The sequence below is a fragment of the Eschrichtius robustus genome, chromosome 1, assembly GCF_028021215.1.
Source record: "Eschrichtius robustus isolate mEscRob2 chromosome 1, mEscRob2.pri, whole genome shotgun sequence".
In the NCBI taxonomy this organism is placed as follows: Eukaryota; Metazoa; Chordata; class Mammalia; order Artiodactyla; family Eschrichtiidae; genus Eschrichtius; species Eschrichtius robustus.
Genome location: NC_090824.1, coordinates 466,709 through 484,757, shown reverse-complemented (window position 1 = coordinate 484,757; position 18,049 = coordinate 466,709). Strand labels below are relative to the sequence as shown.

General features: G+C 62.7%; 2 gene segments (V, D, J or C); both read right to left on the bottom strand.

Moving 5' to 3' along the window:
• Positions 1–444: 444 nt before the first annotated feature.
• Positions 445–2,183, bottom strand: LOC137774697 (Ig alpha-1 chain C region-like). The segment is given in 4 exon segments: positions 445–839; positions 1,007–1,342; positions 1,543–1,842; positions 2,012–2,183. Coding segments are annotated over 4 exon segments (1,203 nt in total).
• Positions 2,184–10,733: 8,550 nt separating this feature from the next.
• On the bottom strand, positions 10,734–17,391 carry LOC137774261 (immunoglobulin heavy constant epsilon-like). The segment is given in 9 exon segments: positions 10,734–11,131; positions 11,822–11,909; positions 12,376–12,540; positions 12,635–12,768; positions 15,064–15,396; positions 15,469–15,792; positions 15,882–16,205; positions 16,332–16,631; positions 17,322–17,391. Coding segments are annotated over 9 exon segments (2,136 nt in total).
• Between the last annotated feature and the right edge of the window lie 658 nt (positions 17,392–18,049).

The window sequence follows — 18,049 nt, the reverse complement described above, 5'->3', positions numbered from 1 at the left end:
CCGTGAGCCCCCCTCTGCATGATGGCACCAGCCTCTTCTCTGGCCGCCAGGCTCCCCTCTGCCTCGCTCATGCCTCCCGGCTGCCCCTAGAGGCAGTTTCCTGAAGTACAAGTGACCAAGTCACCTGCCCCTGGGAACTTTTGTGGGGCCACCGTTCTCAGGACCCATGAGTCTGTGCGTGCCTCGCAAATCTCAGCCCCAGTTCGACCCTCACGCCTGTGCTCACACTCGTGCACGGCCATGAAGTCACGTCCAGTGTCAGGCTGAGGGGAAACCAAGGCCTAGAGAAAGTCGGGGCAGTGGCTGCTCTTTCCTCCTGGGCCCTGCCCCCTCCTGGTGTGTGCAGACCCCGAGCATGGACAGATAGGCAGCCGGAGGGAAGCGCAGAGCTGCTTCAGGCGAGCATGGAGTTTATTCAAGGGGCGGGTGGGGTGGGGGCACGGCTCAGTAGCAGACGCCGTCCACCTCCGACATGACCACGGACACGTTCACGTGGGTGGGTTTACCCGCCAGGCGGTCGATGGTCTTCTGGGTGAAGGCCAGGGGCAGGGCCTCGTGGCCCACCATGCAGGAGAAGGACTCCCCCTGCTTCCAGGCCTCGGCGTCCACGCGCAGCACGCTGGTTACGGCGAAGGTGGGGACGCTCTGGCTGCGCTCGGGCAGGGAGCTCCAGGTCAGGTACTTCTCGCGGGGCAGCTCCTGGTTCCCCTGCAGCCACCGCACCAGCACATCCTTGGGGCTGAAACCTCGCACCAGGCACGTCAGTGTCACCAGCTCGTTGAGGGCCAGCTCCTCCGACGGCGGCGGCAGCAGGTGGACCTGTGGCCGGAACATGTTCTCTGGAAGGCAGAGAGCAGGGTCAGGGGTCTGGGCAGGGAAGAAGGTGCCCCCTGCCCCCTGGGCACCCCGTGTGGGGGTGGGTGGGAGCTGGAGGGCGGGGTGGGCTCAGGAGTGCACCTCGCGCACCGTGGAGTGCCCAGCCGCCCACTCGCGGGTCAGGGCCCACCTGAGGGTTTCTTGATGGTGGCGGTTAGCGTGTTCTTGGACTCGGGGTGGGTGGCAGTGCAGGAGAAAGACTGTCCGTTTTTCCAGGGATCGGTGCAGCGCGGCAGGACACTGGACACGCTGAAGCAGCCGCAGAGGTCAGGCTTGGGCAGCTCCTGGATGGCATTCTTCCCACCTGTCGGGTTCCAGGTGAAGGTGGCGCCCTTGGGGTCTCTCAGGCCACTCAGCGTACACGTGAGGCTGGCATTGGAGCCCAGGAGCAGGTCCTCAAGGGCCGGTGGGTGCAAGGACAGGCTGACCTTGCACACATCTCGACACGGCTTATCTGGACACGTAACTGGAACGGAAAGGGAAGCCAGAGCAGGTCAGCGAGCCCCTCCGCCCACCTCCCTGGCCTCCAGCCCCAGCCCAGGCCCCTCTTGGCCACCCCCTGGGCACTCAGCCACCTCTTGTCTGAGGGGAGTGCCCACAGGGATGCAGTCAGGGAGCTGGGTCAGGGTGGCACCATGGGGGCCCCGCCCCAGCCCGCCCTCTGACCTTTGCAGGGCACGTCCACGGCCTGGCTGGATTTGGAGAGGTGCTGCACTTGGCATTTCACAGACTTGCTGTCTGGGCACTGGTTGGCCGGCATAGTCAGCTGGCTGCTCATGGTGTACAGGCCCCCGGCCTGAGCAGGGGGGAAGTTCCTGATGGACACGCCCTCGCCGCTCTGGCTCCAGGTCACCTTCAGTGGCTCTGACGGGAAGAAGCCCTGGACCAGGCAGGCGATGACCACCTGCTCGTCTGAGTTGTCGCAACTGAGGCTCAGTGGGAAGAGTCTGGGGCTGGTTTCAGTCACTGAAACACACGGTGTGCTGTGAGATGGCAGCCTTTGTGCTGACCAGACGCCCGACACAGCCCCATGAGGGCAGGACGACGCCCGCCTTTCCTTTACACACAGAGAGTTAGTGACTGCCCCAAGGTCACGCAGCTTGTATGCAGTGCACCCGGGGCCAGCAGCGGCCACCTGAGTCCAGCTGAGCCATTTCTGAACGCACTCCTTGGGGCTCTGAGCATGTGGGCCACACGCGCTCCTCAGACGTGGGCCCTGGCTGTCGCACGCGGCTCCCCCACTGGCCAGCTGAGTCTGCGTGTGCTGTCGAAGCCTCAGCTGCCCTCTGTGCAGTGGGCGTGGTCATGCCCTTCCCCAGCGTGTGCGGTATCGTGAGAAATGGGCCCAGGGAGAGGGCAGAGAAAAGCCAGAGCAGCCTGGGCTTGAAGCTGAGTCTGCATGGGGGCCAGTTTGTCTGTCCTGGGGCTCAAGTTGGGGAGCAGAGGGGGCCTGAGACTTCTATGTCCCCCCTCCCACTTCCTGGGTAAAAGTCCCAGTCCAACTACCTCCCCCTACAAAGCCGCCCCCCCCATCCTCCTAAACTAGCAGCTGACTCCCATGGACTGTGGGTATCTTGAGGCTGGAGGCCCAGTTCCAAATCAGTCCTTCTGGGCTGCCCCCTGGACAGCTGGGCTACAGAGGGCATGGTCTGCCCTGGTCCTTTCACAGTTCCCTTCCGGTCAACCGGTGACGGGAGCGGGGAACATCACAGTTGCACCCTGAGGCTGCACGGCCCTTGTGTGCCCCCAAGAAACATGGGGGGCTGTCTGGCTGGAAACCAGGGCTCTGGGTGTGATCCATGCTCAACCCACTGTCTCCTGTTCACCTCAGGCACTAGCCCAGTCCACCCCAGTTCAGCCCAGCCCAGCCCAGCCCAGCCCAGCTCAGCCCAGCTCAGCCCAGCTCAGCCCAGCTCAGCCCAGCTCAGCTCATGTCAACCCAGCTCAGCCTAGTTCAGCCGAGCTCGGCCCAGCTCAACTCAGTTCAAACCATCTCAACCCAGTTCAACCCAGCTCAGCTCAGCCCAGCTCAGCTCAGCCCAGCTCAGCTCAACTCAACCCAGTTCAGCCCAGCTCAACCCAGTTCAGCCCAGCTCAGCCCAGCTCAATCCAGTTCAACCCACCTCAGTTCAGCTCAGCTCAGCTCAGCCCAGCTCAGCCCAGCTCAGCTCAGCCCAGCTCAGCTCAACTCAACCCAGTTCAGCCCAGTCCACCCCAGTTCAGCCCAGCCCAGCCCAGCTCAGCCCAGCTCAGCCCAGCTCAGCTCATGTCAACCCAGCTCAGCCTAGTTCAGCCGAGCTCGGCCCAGCTCAACTCAGTTCAAACCATCTCAACCCAGTTCAGCCCAGCCCAGCTCAGACCAGCCTAGCTCAGCCCAGCTCAGCCCAGCCCAGCCCAGCTCAGCTCATGTCAACCCAGCTCAGCCTAGTTCAGCTGAGCTCGGCCCAGCTCAACTCAGTTCAAACCATCTCAACCCAGTTCAGCCCAGCCCGCCTCAGACCAGCCTAGCTCAGCCCAGTTCAGCCCAGCTCAGCCCATCCACCTCAGGCCAGTTCAGCCCAGTTCAGCCCAGCTCAGCCCAGCTCAGCCCAGCTCAGCTCAGCTCAGCTCAGTTCAGCTCAGCCCAGCTCAGCTCAGCTCAGTTCAGCTCAGCCCAGCTCAGCTCAGCTCAGCTCAGCTCAGCCCAGCTCAGCTCAACCCAGTTCAGCTCAGCTCAGCTCAGTTCAGCTCAGCCCAGCTCAGCTCAGCTCAGTTCAGCTCAGCCCAGCTCAGCTCAGCTCAGCTCAGCTCAGCCCAGCTCAGCTCAACCCAGTTCAGCTCAGCTCAGCCCAGCTCAGCTCAACCCAGTTCAGCCCAGCTCAGCTCAGCTCAGCTCAATCCAGCTCAGCCCAGCTCAGCTCAGCTCAGCCCAGCTCAACTCAGCTCAGCCCAGCCCAGCTCAATCCAGTTCAGCCCAGCTCAGGCCAGTTCAGCCCAGCTCAGCTCAGCTCAACCCAGCTCAGCCCAGCTCAGCCCAGCTCAGCTCAGCTCAGCCCAGCTCAACCCAGTTCAGGCCAGTTCAGCCCATTTCAGCACAGCTAAGCCCAGCCCAGCTCAGGCCAATTCAGCCCAGTTCAGCTCAGCTCAACCCAGTTCAGCCCAGCTCAGCCCAGCTCAATCCAGTTCAACCCAGCTCAGTTCAGCTCAGCTCAGCTCAGCCCAGCTCAGCCCAGCTCAGCCCAGCTCCCCTCAACCCAGTTCAGCTCAGCTCAGCCCAGCTCAGGCCAGTTCAGCCCATTTCAGCACAGCTAAGCCCAGCCCAGCTCAGGCCAATTCAGCCCAGTTCAGCTCAGCTCAACCCAGTTCAGCCCAGCTCAACCCAGTTCAGCCCAGCTCAGCCCAGCTCAATCCAGTTCAACCCAGCTCAGCTCAGCCCAGCTCAGCTCAGCCCAGCTCAGCTCAACTCAACCCAGTTCAGCCCAGCTCAACCCAGTTCAGCCCAGCTCAGCCCAGCTCAATCCAGTTCAACCCACCTCAGTTCAGCTCAGCTCAGCTCAGCCCAGCTCAGCCCAGTTCAGCTCAGCTCAGCTCAGCTCAGCTCAACACAGTTCAGCCCAACTCAGCCCAACCCAGTTCAGCCCAACTCAGCCCAGCTCAATCCAGTTCAACCCAGCTCAGTTCAGCTCAGCTAAGCTCAGCCCAGCTCAGCCCAGCTCAGCTCAGCTCAGCTCAACCCAGTTCAGCTCAGCTCAGCTCAACCCAGTTCAGCTCAGCTCAACCCAGCTCAACCCAGCTCAGCGCAGCTCAGTTCAGCTCAGCCCAGCTCAGCCCAGCTCAGCCCAGCTCAGCCCAGCTCAGCTCAACCCAGCTCAGCCCAGCTCAGCTCAGCTCAGCTCAACCCAGTTCAGCTCAGCTCAACCCAGCTCAACCCAGTTTAGCCCAGCTCAGCCCAGCTCAACCCAGTTCAGCCCAGCTCAGCCCAGCTCAACCCAGTTCAGCCCAGCTCAGCCCAGCTCAACCCAGTTCAGCCCAGCTCAACCCAGCTCAGCCCAGTTCAGCCCAGCTCAACCCAGCTCAACCCAGCTCAACCCAGTTCAGCCCAGCTCAGTTCAGCTCAACCCAGCTCAACCCAGCTCAGCCCAGCTCAACCCAGTTCAGCCCAGCTCAGCCCAGCTCAACCCAGTTTAGCCCAGCTCAGCCCAGCTCAACCCAGTTCAGCCCAGCTCAGCCCAGCTCAACCCAGTTCAGCCCAGCTCAGCCCAGCTCAACCCAGTTCAGCCCAGCTCAGCCCAGCTCAACCCAGTTTAGCCCAGCTCAGCCCAGCTCAACCCAGTTCAGCCCAGCTCAGCTCAGCTCAGCTCAACCCAGCTCAGCCCAGCTCAACCCAGTTCAGCTCAGCTCAGCCCAGCTCAACCCAGTTCAGCCCAGCCCAGCTCAGCCCAGCTCAACCCAGTGCAGCCCCAGCTCAACCCATTTCAGCCCAGCTCAGCCCAGGCCAGTTCAACCCAACTCAGCTCAGTTCAGCCCAGTTCAGCCCAGCTCAGCCCAGTTCAGCCCAGCTCAGCCCAGTTCAGCTCAGCTCAGCCCAGCCCAGCTCAGCTCAACCCAGCTCAGCCCAGCTCAGCCCAGCTCAGCCCAGTTCAGCCCAGCTCAACCCAGTTCAGCTCAGCTCAGCTCAGCCCAGCCCAGTTCAGCCCAGTTCAGCCCAGCTCAACCCAGTTCAGCCCAGCTCAGTTCAGCTCAGTTCAGTTCAGCCCAGCTCAGCCCAGTTCAGCCCAGCTCAGCCCAGTTCAGCTCAGCTCAGTTCAGTTCAGTTCAGCTCAGCTCAGCTCAGCCCAACCCAGCTCAGCCCAGCTCAACCCAGTTCAGCTCAGCTCAGCCCAGCTCAACCCAGTTCAGCCCAGACCAGCTCAGCCCAGCTCAACCCAGTGCAGCCCCAGCTCAACCCATTTCAGCCCAGCTCAGCCCAGGCCAGTTCAACCCAACTCAGCTCAGTTCAGCCCCGTTCAGCCCAGCTCAGCCCAGTTCAGCCCAGCTCAGCCCAGTTCAGCTCAGCTCAGCCCAGCTCAGCTCAGCTCAACCCAGCTCAGCCCAGCTCAGCCCAGCTCAGCCCAGTTCAGCCCAGCTCAGCCCAGTTCAGCTCAGCTCAGCTCAGCCCAGCCCAGTTCAGCCCAGTTCAGCCCAGCTCAACCCAGTTCAGCCCAGCTCAGTTCAGCTCAGCCCAGTTCAGCCCAGCTCAGCCCAGTTCAGCTCAGCTCAGTTCAGTTCAGTTCAGCTCAGCTCAGCTCAGCCCAACCCAGCTCATCCCAGTTCAGCCCAGCTCAGCCCAGTTCAGCTCAGCTCAACCCAGCTCAGCCCAGCTCAGCCCAGCTCAGCCCAGTTCAGCCCAGCTCAGCTCAGCTCAGCTCAGCCCAGTTCAGCTCAGCTCAACCCAGCTCAGCTCAGCCTAGCCCAGCCCAGTTCAGCCCAGTTCAACCCAGTTCAACCCAGTTCAGCCCAGTTCAGCCTAGTTCACCCCAGCTCCACCCAGTTCAATGCAGCTCAGCCCAGTTCAGCCCATTGTACCCAGCCCAGCTCAGCCCATGTGTACAGCATCCTGCTCTGTGTCCTCTGGGTCAATGGCCGTCTGCCTTTCTCCCTCTTGTCTCTGTATTGGTACCTGTTCTCCATCTTCCCGTCCCAGGAGGCCGTAGTATGGCCTGGCTGTGGAGGAGATGAGGCCTGAATAGCTTCTGGGACCCACCTGCTCAAGGCTGCCAGAGGGTCCAACACGGCTGGGAGAGGCCCACGCCTTTTGGCCATGTAGCCATGCCCTGCTGGTCCCCGTGCCCGCCTGCCCAGAGGCACTGGAGTGGGGAGGGAGAACCAGGCCTCGTCCAGGCCCGCCTGTTGGCCGTGTGGTCTCAGCCGACCCCTGCCCCGCTCTGGGCCGTTTGCGCTGCGAAGTGAGGCTGACGCTGGGAAGGGGCTGCATGGCGGTGTCTGGCCCACACACGGGGGTCACTCACCCACTTCCTGTCCCGCCAGTTGTGGCCGCGTGCCTCCACGTCATGTCTGGTCTGTGGTCTGGCTGTGGCGGGACCAGGTGTGTGTGGCCTGGGCTGTGGGACCCCCAGGAGCCTGGCTCTGGCCTGAGGCCATGTGGGTGCAGGCGGGTGCCGTGGGGGGTGTGTCTCCACGGGGCGCCCACGGGGCTGGGCTGGGGGCCGAGGTGCAGAGAAGCAGAGGCCGAAGTAGACAGAGTCAGGGGCTTAGGGTCCCTGAGGTAGAAATAGTCCCAGAGGTGCAGATGGAGTGAGGGCTGGAGGGGAGGTTGCACAGGCCGGCAGGGGCGGGAGCCCCAAGGGACAGCCTCACCAGAGTGACCGCAGTGAGCAGGCCCCACAGACCTTCAGGCCACAGGGCAGCTGTGAGGGTGGGGAGTCTCTCCCTCCTGGCCACGACCAGGGGCTGCCCCTCCTCTGCCAGCCTCAGCAGCAGCGGGGCCCTGGACTGAAGCTGGGCAGGGCGTGTGGGCCCCCCTGCCTGGAGCCTGGAGTCCTGTGGGTCGGGGTGGCTGAGGGCCTCCCCCCGCCTGCATCCACCCAACTCCCTGCCCAGGCTTCTCCCACCCACGGGCCCTGCCGGCTGCCCGGCTGCTTGGCCCTCCCCGCTGCCCCTCAGGAGGCGGCCCCGGCCTGGGCACACGAGGGGCCGTGGGGCCTGGTTTGCACCTGCTTTCGCATGTTCATTCATTTCTTCACACCCAGAAGGTTCTGGAGCTACACACAGGGACCCATGGTCCCCTCCCGGGAAGGACACCATTGGGGGGAGAGCTGCAGGCAGGTGGAGGGGGGAGATCAGCGTTTCCCTGGGGGACGGGTGGGCCCAGGACGGGAGTTGGGGCAGGTGGGCTGGGAGGGGGAGATGGATGGAGGAAGGGGAGCCTGGGGCATGGCACCGGGTGGGCAGACACACCTGGCTTGGTCAAGGGACTTCTGGCGTTTTATCACGGACCCTGGCACACCCACAGCATCGCCCACGAGGGGCACTTCCGCCTGGGCCGCCGGACTCTGGTCCACCCCCTGCCCACCGCTCTCATGAGCACCAGAGACGCCTGCATCATGGTTGACTGGCCCTGAGGATCCTTCCTCTTGCCGGCCCGTGAGGTCCTGGGGCCCTGCACCTTCCGGGGGTCTGAAGCCCCGGTGTCCCCTGGAGCCGCCCTGAGGGAGCTGGAGGAGTGGGACTCGGGGTGAGTGGTTGAGGCAGTGCCTGGCGGGAGTGGAGGAAACAGAGGAGGGCGGTGCGGGGCGGGGGGCCGCTCTCTCCTGAGGCCGGTGTCCCCCACGCAGACAGCACTGCCCTGCTGTGGGCACAGACGGGCACAGAACGCGGGGCAGAAAGAAGAGCTTGGACTTGAGGCGGACAGATGTGGGGTCTCGCACGACCTGACGGTCGCAGTGGTTGGGGGAAGGGCCTGAGCCCGAGTGGACACTGTTGTTAAGACTAATGAGCACCTCTGGGGGTCAGGGACTTGCCGAGCGTGGCTCCAGTTGGGAGGGAGGAGCCGGGACCGGGCGAGTCCTCCCTGGGCTTCTTCGGAAGGAGGAAGGGCCTCGGCTTGGCCAAGGCCTACTGGCTGGTGGTGAGTGTCCTGGGGCCACGACAAAGGACCTCACACTGAGGAGCTTGAAACAACAGAAATTCAGTCTCACACTCTGCAGCCAGACGCCCGAGATCCAGGTGTCCCAGGGCCCTGCTCCCGCCAGAAGCTCCAGGGGAGGGTCCCTCCTGCCCTCAGCCTCTGGTGGCCCCAGGCATCGCCCAGTCTCTGCCTCTGCCCTCATACGACCTCCTGCCCTGAGTCTGATCTCTCCTCCTCTGTCCCTTGTAAGGACGCTTCTCACTGGATTCAGGGCCACCTGGACAATGTCATCTTAAGATCCTTAACTTCAATCACATATGCAAAGACACTTCGTCTGAATAGGATCACCTTCACGGGTTCCAGGGCTTAGGACGTGGACATAACTTCTGGGCCTGGGGGCACCATTCCGCCCACTGTGGTGGGTTAATGCAGAAGAAAGAGGAGGAGGAGCAGAGGGGAACCCGAGAAGGTGGGGTCTTGCTGCTGGGAGGGCGTGTGCGGCAGGGTTGCTGGGTCTGGAGCCCGGCTGGCTGGGTGGGATCCATCCCCCTGCTCTCCTCTGCGGGCCTGCCCTTGGGCTGTGCTCCCACTGTGCCAGCCCCTCTGGGTGGGGTGAATGCCACTGTTCTCAGAGAGACACCAGTGAGTGGCCTTGAAGTGGGATCTTAGTTCCCTGCCCAGGAATTGAATCCGCGTATCCTGGATGAAAACCAGGAATCCTAGCTGCTAGACCACCAGGGGCCGGAGGCTAGAAGCAAAGTTGCCCTGGCTCTTGCCCCGTTGGAAAGCAAGAGTGTTTCAAGGAGGAAAAAGTGTAAAAAGAGCTACGAAGTTTGTTGTTAGAGACAGAGCACAACATGTGGGGGAGCACGCAGAGAAGTAGTTTATTTAAGACAGGAGCAAGGCAGACATACTCACCTGGAGAGAGAGGGTGTGGGCGTCCTCCCTGATGAGGCGCAGTAAAGCGGGGGCCAGATGGTTTGTACAGGGCAGTCCTCCCAGATCTTTGTCTTCCTCTGGCCCGTTACCTCGCCTCTTCTCCCGCATCTGACCTGTCCTAGGGCCCTCCCGACAAGTGCGTATCTTCTTGACAAGAAAGATTCCAACGCAAAGGCTAACGGGAAGTTTGACAACACATTATGGGGTGGCACCCCCTCCCTTTTTGACCCCCGAGGAGGCTTCCTGCGCATGTGCAGGCGGGGAGCTTGCCCTGACCTCAGGAGCGATAGACATGGTCGTCTTATCTCTTTACTCCAGCAGGGCTCAGCTCCTGCCACTAACTTTGTCCTTGGAGTGTCAGGGAAAGCAGAGCTCCAGGTTACTCTGCTTGACAAGCTCCAGCCTCTCAGCCCAGGGGCCCATCTATCTCCTATTTCACCACCTTTCTTCCCGACTTGGGGAAGATGCACGTTGTCCGTGTGTGACGACGCCCAGCTTACAGGGCCCCGCGTGGGCTGAGCCCTTGTTGCCCTCGTTCCGGATTCCACGGTGGGTCTCATGATCCGGGGTGCAAGTCAGAGAAAGGGGACACTCAGCTCTGCCCCCGGGGGCTCCTGGCTCAGGAGATGGGGAGGAAGGCCCCTGGACCTCGGCTTGAGAGGGCCATGCAGGTGGGGGCCGGTCTTGGGGCCTAGTTTCCTGAAACTGTGTGCGGGTCTGTGCAGGTGTGAGTGTGTGAGTGTCGGTGTGAGGGGGCAGAGCAGAGCAGGGCTGCGCCCTTGACCTTGTGTGAAGTGCTCTACTGCCCCTCTCATGTTCTATTTGAACCAAACACTCGGGCTCTCTGGACAAGCCTCAGAGTTGCCCAGTGCTGGGTTTTCTGTGCCCGACCCCAGCAGGCTGCACGGTCCGTGTCGGAGTCCGTGGGATGCCTGGTCTCCCAGCGCAGATGGCGGCTCTCAGAAGGGCCTTCGCCACAAGTGGACTCTCCTGTCAACACAGTCTGGGCACTCGTATGCTGGGAAGGAGGCCACCGGGCCCTGAAGAATGGTCTTAGCTGCTCACAGGTCCTCAAAGAGGCCAAGATGGTCACTCACTGCCCCTAGTTTCCTCCTATTGTACCTTTTCCAATTATTGAAACATTTTCTTCCTGTTATTGGCCACCCAATAAGCCACCCGGTTTTTCCTTATGGTGCAGGACCCACTGCTCACATTTCTTTCTTTTCATTGGTTGCTGAGTGCTCTTTGTATATGAAGGAGTCCTGCCCTGTGTCACGTGTGCTCACGCGCTCTGCCCCGTTTCCATGGGACTTCAGAGCCCCTTGTGGGTGGGCTTCTCCAGCTCTTTACCCTCAGGAGGAGGCTCAGCCCGGGCCCACCACTGTGCTTGGCCAGCCGGCCCTCTCCCTGGTGCCTGTGGCTCCTGCCTTCGCGGCTCCCAGCTTTCTTCTCGAGGACGGTGGCGGCCAGCCCCAGACAGCTCTCGCTTGCTCATCAGGATGTCCGGGCTGGCTGGCGGGATGGGGCCTGAGGACTGGCCTGTCTGCGTGAGCTCAGTGGGTGGATGGCTGGGTGGTGACTGGGGCCCCAGGAGGCTGATGCCGGCCTCCACCCTGGTGCTTGTGCAGCTGTGTTCCTGCGGCCTCCTGCACTGACCACTGAATGAGCCCCTCAGGGTTTGCCCACAGGGAGTGGAATTTTTGCTTTTACCTTTGTGCGGAGAGGGGCAGTGAGTCTGGGCTGGAGGCCAGTGGCCCAGGTGTGGTGGAGCCTGAACCGGGGTCTCTGTGGGTATTGAAGGACCCTTGAGGTGGAGCCTGGCTGGACACTTGGGTCCTCGGGGCCCAGAGCTGCCCTCTGCCCCCTTCCCTCTGGCCCCTTGTCCACGTCCTCGGGGGGGGGGCACCTCCTGCTCCCAAGGGACCACAGGCACCTCCCCCAAGGTACGCTCAGGTGGCATGGGATTCTTTACTTAAAGGAACTTTACAAGGAAAAGTAAAGAGAGAGAGGTCGACCTGATTCTGGCAGTGGATCAGCTGGAAGATGGATGTCTGTCTTGTTTCTTTGAAGAAAGAATTTAGGAAAGAGACCAAGATTGTGAAATAGAGACAGTGTTTACTAGAAGGAAGGTACGAGTGGAAGAGCACATGGGAAACTTGGAGCAAGTCATGTGCCATAGGGGTGGCTTAGGTTGCTTACATGGGGACAGTTTTCCAGGTGGTCTCTGGCCAATCATCTCGAAGTGTCAGCAGGAGAGTGATTGCAGCTGCTCAGCCTGGAGCCCATCTATCTCCTACGTCAGGACGAGGGCACGGGGGACGGGGGTGGGTGCTTCAGGGCTGATTTGGCCACACTGCGGACCCCTTGGGAAGCGCCTTTTGCTGTGGGACCCTGCCTCACAGCCTAGGGCCCTGCCTGCAGCCCTGAAAACTGCCCTGGCCCCTCCCCAGAAGGTCTGCTCTGCAGCCTCATTCTGCACGAACGGGGCCTGGGGGTGGACAGCAGGGAGGGTGGGCACGGGACAGGAGCAGGGCATGGGGGGCAGTGGCCTTGGACCTGGGGGCACGGAGGGCGGGACTGAGCCTGGGGAGTGAGCCCTTGGCTTGGCTGGGCTGGACTCAGACGCTGGATTGGGCTGGTTGGGACTCTGAGTCCTAGATTTGGCTCTGGGCTCCAGCGTGGGCTGGGCCATGGGCTCCAGGCTGTCACTGTGTTTCAGGGGTTGTTCAGTCAGAGCCGGTGTGGGCCCAAGCCCAGGGGCCTGGGAGAAGCCTGGGGTGGTCAGCAGCCACGCCCAGCCCAGGTCTCTCTGTGGAGGGAACAGATGCTCTTCTGGGACTTGCCCCAAAGTGGGGTGGTGTGGGGCTGTGGTAGGTGGGCCCCCTTGTTGCCTTCGACCTTGGGGCTGAGCTGGGGCCTCTGGGCGCCCGTGTGCTGGTCGCTGGGCCCCTGACTCTGGCCCCTTGGGGGCTGTTCTGCTCCTTCCTCCGGCCCAGGGTAGAGCTGGCCGCCTCGGGGCTGCTCACACGAGGAGGGGAAAGGCAGGGCTGTGCAACGTTCGTGTAGTAGCGGGAAGCCTGCGGCTGCTCCTGCCGGACGGCGGCCAGGACCCACTTCGCCTGGGAGGACGGCGTGCGTGAGGGACTCTGTGCCCAGGCCGAGGTTCTCCCTCTCTCTGGGCGCCCCGCCCTGGAATGGGGCGCCCGTGCCCACCTTGCAGAGGGTGACGGCAGCGCCGTAGCTCACGCTGAGCAGGAAGAGTGCCACGAAGGTGAGGAGGCTGGTCCGTGTCCCCTGCAGCTCCTCGCTCTCGGCCGCCTCTGCGCACAGGTCCTCCAGGGCCAGCTCTGCGGGCGTCAGCCGGTCAGCCCCCTGGCCTCGGGGTCCGACGGGGAAGGACAGGCCTGGCCACCCTTAGGGAGCAGAGGGGACTGGGCCGGGCGCCCTGGTCCTGGGCGGTCCCTCCGTCCGGCTCCTCTGCGACTGCCCAGAGCCACCAGCCGGACCTGGAGGGTGGGGGGTTGGAAGCCCCCGAGCCGGCCGGTGGCCGTGTGGGGCGGCACCGTTCCCCTGCCCTCTGCTGTCCCTCCGCTCTCAGGTGGCTGGCGTTTTCTCTCCCCCAGTTTCTCCGGCTTTTCTCCTGACTGCCGGTCGCCCCTCTCAGCCCCGTGGGCCCCTCACCTCAGCTCCAGCTCTGCCCCACCCTGCTCCCTGCCCCGTGGCAGGCGGGGTCCCCCGGCCTGGGGAGAGCCCACGTCCACCCACTGCATGGCCTGTGGCCGCCCAGTCCGGCCCCCTGGGCCCCGTTCCTGCTGGCTCCATTCTCGCCAGCCTGGGGGCCCCTTGAAGAGCCCAGGCTGGCCTCACTGCCTGGAGCCCTCAGGAGGGGCTCTGGACCCGGGAGGGCCCCTAGGCTCATTGGATCATTGCAGTGGGTGCCCCGAGGGCTCGGTCCGGCCGCACGGACCTTGCCCAGTCTGCGGGAGCCCAGAGCCGCCCCTGGCCTCCGGCTCCTCCTGTCCTGGGGCTGGGCCCCTTCCTTCCCCAGCACGGCCTCTGCTCTGGGCTCGTGTTCAGGGTGTGGGCTGTGCATATGCTGCTTTCTGTGTGGCTGTGGTGGGTGCCTGCGTGCTGTCCACGTGTGTGTCTGTGTGTGTCAGTATGTATCCGTGTGTGCCCATGTGTGTGTCCACGTGTGTCTGTGTGTATTCATGTGTGTGTGTTCATGGCTGTGTCCCCGTGTGTCTGTGTCCATATGTGTCTGTGTATATCCATGTCCGTGTGTGCCAGAGTGTCCATCCATGTGTATCAGTATGTGCCCATGTGTGTGTCCGTGTGTGTCCACACGCATGTGTCTCTGTGCGCCTGTGTCCATGTCTGTGTGTATCCATGTGTGTGTCCATGTGTCTGTGTGTGTCTGTGTATGTGTTCATGTGTGTGTCTCCATGTGTCTGTGTGCCTGTTGTGTCTGTGTCCATGTGTATCAGTGTCTGTGTCCATATGCGTCCTTGTATATCTGTGTCCATGTGTGTCAGTGTGTCTGTCCACGTGTGTCTGTTCATGTGTATCAGTATGTGTATCTGTGTGTGTTCATTTGTATGTGTTCATGTCTGTGTCCCCATGTGTCTGTGTCCGTGTATGTGTCTGTGTGTGTGTCCATGTGCGTCAGTGTGTGTCTGTGTGTCCAACTGTCCATCTGTGGGGTGCAGCTGACAGGGAGGGGCTGGCTGCAGGAGGAAGCCACGTGGGGCGACGGGTGGGTCCAGGGGCCCAGGTATGACGGGGAAGGGTTTGGGAGTGGCCTGGGAGCGAGGGCGGGCCTTGGGAGGCCACCTGTGAGTGTGTGTGAGACGCTACCAGCGGTTGGCAGTGCCGTGTGACTTGGGTGGGTGCGGAGCCTTGGCACCAGCGGGCATGACAGTGTGAGGGTGCGTGCGAGGGCTGGGCGCTTCCCTGGATCGATTCAGGGTGGAGTGAGGCTGAGCAGCAAGATGGGGGACACAGGGCGCCGACCCCGGCCTGGTGTGACCACGCAGGTAGGATGGGGGGTCAGAAGGCCGGGGTCAGAGGAGTGGGCTCCGCACTGGCCCCTGTGCAGGGTTGGCCCATTTGTGCCCAGGAGGTGACGGTGGAGGGACCTGCGTGTTGGTGCCGGTGCGGGGGTCTGACTTGGCCCATTTCTCTACCTGGAGGGCCTGTGTGTGCAGCTGGACTTGGGAGCTTGGGGGCTTGTCTGTGTCCAGAGGGGCTGGCAGGAGGCTAGGGGTGGAGGCTGAGGCCTCCGGGACCTCCGGGAGAGGCTGAGGTCTCTGTGGTCCCTCCCCTAGGACCACTCTCTGGCTCTTAGAACTCCTTTGAGTGGATAGAGTGCATAGTGGGGTGGCGGGGAGGGCCTCTGACACAGACGGCAATGCTGGATGGAGCCGCGCCTCAGCCCCGGCCCCCGCCCCGTGCCTTCCTTTCCTTGTGCCAAGACACTGCTCCCTGCCCCACAGCTCCCCAAGAACGGGCACGCCCAGGGCTCTGAGCAGGCACTGGAGTGTTTATTGACAATGGATGGAAGGTCTGGCCGGCCCCCTCCCCCGCCCCAGCAGGATGGAGCCCTGGGACGGGGGGAGGGAGGGAGGTCAGGCATCATTTACCAAGGTCGATGGACATCGATCTCTCGAGGGTCCTTGAGCCGGACAGGGCCTCGTGGACCACCTGGCAGGTGAAAGTGCTCCTCTGCTGCCAGTCGGCCTGCTTGACCGCCAGGTGGCTGTAGACGAAGAAGGCGGGGCTGGAGCCGCGGACCCTGTGGGGCCCCGTGCTGGTGTGCTGGTCCGCCTGCATCGGGGCGCCGTTCCGCAGCCACCGCACGGAGATATCCGCGGGGAAGAAGTTCTGGATCAGGCAGGTGAGGGTGACCTCGCCCTTGGTCTTGAGCTCCTCCTTGGGTGGCGGGAACACGTAGACCTCAGGAATCATACGCTTGCCTGCAGACAGGTGTGTGGTCAGCCAGACTCCACCTGGGAGGCCCGCCCACCTCCCCTCAGCCTGCAGCTCACCAGGGCCCTTGGAGATGGAGCGCAGGATCTCCTTGGGCAGGTGTGGGTGGGCCACTTTGCAGTAGTAGGTCTCGCCCTCAATCCAGTCACTGACGTCCACCGGCAGGGTGGACGTGACGGTGACCGTCCCGTTGAACTGAGTCTTGGCGATGGGCGGGTCTGGATAGACTAGATCCTTGTTCTCCGTGGACCAGGTCAGTGTCATGTCCTTTTCGCTGGCCAGGTCCACCACCAGGCAGGTGATCTTGGGTGACTTGTTGACGTACAGGTCGAGGGGTGTGGGTGGGCTCAGGTAGGCGCTCACGCCACGGGGCTCGGACTCGGCTGTGTGGGGGAGGGGACTGAGTGAGGCTGAGTCTGCCCTCCTCTCTGAATCCCGAGCGGCTGGGTGTTGGCGTGGGCGAGCACCATACCTGTGCACCTGCGGACATGGTTGTCGTAGGTGAAGCCATAATAGGTGACCCGGCAGGTGTAGGTGATTTGGGACACCCACTGGCCCTGCGTGATGTTGAGCTCGCTGTAAGTGGAGGCCAGTTTGCCCTCCACCCTTTCGCGGCCGGTGTGTGGGAACACGTCTGTGGCCTCACGCCCGTCCACCAACCAGGTGACCTTGATTTTGCCTGGGGTATAGCCGGAGATGAGGCACAGGAGCTGGATGGTGGCATGGGTGTCACCACGGGGGTCGCAGGAGGAGTAAAAGAGCTTCACAGAGGGGTCGGGGAAGCTCTTGGTGCACCCTGGTGGCAGAGGCAGCAGGAGTGGGGTTGGCCTCTCTGAGCCCCCAGCCCCTCCTCCCTGTGCCTCCTGCCCGGCCTCCCCCTCCCCCTCCGGCTGTCTCGCGGGCTGGCCCAGACCTGGCTCACCAGTGACGGCCTTGGTGGTGGTGGTGTTGGACGCAGCGTGAGCCACACTGCAGGTGAACTTCTGCTTGGACCACTCGCCCGAGACTGTCACCTGGCTGCTGGTGGTGTAGAGGCTGGAGTTCAAGTTTTGGACGGCAGGGAAGGTCAGGGTGCTCCTGTTCAGGGACGCTGTGTCCCAGGTCATGGTCACTGGCCCCGGGAAGTAGCCCGTGACCAGGCAGCCCAGCGTCACAGAGGTGGCATTGGTAGCACTTGTGCAACAGGAGCCCAAGGGGTAGACGGATGGGCCGTGGATGGAGGCTGTGGGGACAAGACAGGGGTCAACGCTGGCCTCAGGACTGTCACCCGTATGTGCCAGACTAACTGCTGGCTTTGGAGGGTGGGCTGTGGGGGACAGATGGCTCCTCCTGGGTCCTTTCCTCATCTCCTGATTCCACTAGGGACGCCCTCCAGTGAATCCTTGTGCCCCTGCAGAAGCAGTGGCTGTCACTGCCCTTGGCCAGGACTCCTGCCCTCAGCCCCAAGTGGGTGGACACGGGGCTCTTGAGTGGAGGCGCTAACCCACTCCCTGAGGTGGAGGCTCAGAGCCCATAGCCCCCTGTCGGCACCCGGGGACCCAGAGAGACCCCCCCCCCCAGGAGTTACCAGGCTACTCTTCTGCCCCCACTCATAGACCCCCACTGGAGATCAGGGAACCTGAGAACCCCAGTAGCCACCAGTCTGTCCCCTCTGCCCCACCCATAGCCCTGGGAACACAGGCCTGGGACACAGAGACCCCCAGGATCACCAAGCTGCCTTCCCACCCCTAACCCTAACTCAGACCCCCATCGGGGATCAGGGAGACCCCCAGGAACCACCAAGCTGGCCCTTCTGCTCCCAACCAAAGACCTCATAAGGGCCTGGCGATCCACAGGACCCCACTTCCCAGGAATCACCTTGTGTCCCCGCCCCACTCCAAAGTCCCTGTGGGCTTGCTGTGGGCGGATCCACCTGCCACCCACTGGGCCCCTGCTACCTGCAGCCGTGGGTCAGCCTTCAGGTCCCTGAGCTGCTTTGCCATGGCTGCACTTTCACCCCATCCTTCGGCTGACCAGCCCAGGCCCCCTGGTGCTCTACCTGCCCTGCTGACCCCCCAAGGGGAGCCCGATTACAGGCCCCATGGAGAGAGGACAAAGACCCCTCAGAGCCCTCCTCAGTCCCCCTCAGCCCTTCTCAGGCTCCTCTGGTTCCCATGCCTGTCTGCACATCCCCTGGCCTTGGAGCTCCAGACCCCAGCCCATCCCGGCTCTGCATCCCAGCTCAGCTCTTCCACCTTATTCTATTCTGCCGGCTAGCCCAGCTGAGCACAGCCCAGATGACCTTGTGTCAGGACAGCTGAGACCAGCTGAGACAAAGCAAACAAGCTCGCAAGTACAGCCCAGCACCCCCTAACGAGTCCTGCTCATTTCAAGTCAGCTCAGCCCAGAACAGCCTGCCTTGATCCAGCCTGGCCCGCTTCAGCCCCTGACATCCCATCTCAAGCAAAACAACTCATCTGAGCTGCGTCCACATGGTTCATTTTAGTTCAGTTTAGCTGACTGAGCAAAGTTGGCCAGGATGACCCCACAGACCACTCCACCCAGTTAATCCAGCTCAGCCCAGGCCAGTCCTGCCCAGCTCAACCCAATGTAGCCCTACTCAGCTCAGCCCAGCCCAGCCTAACCCAGTTCAGCCCAGCT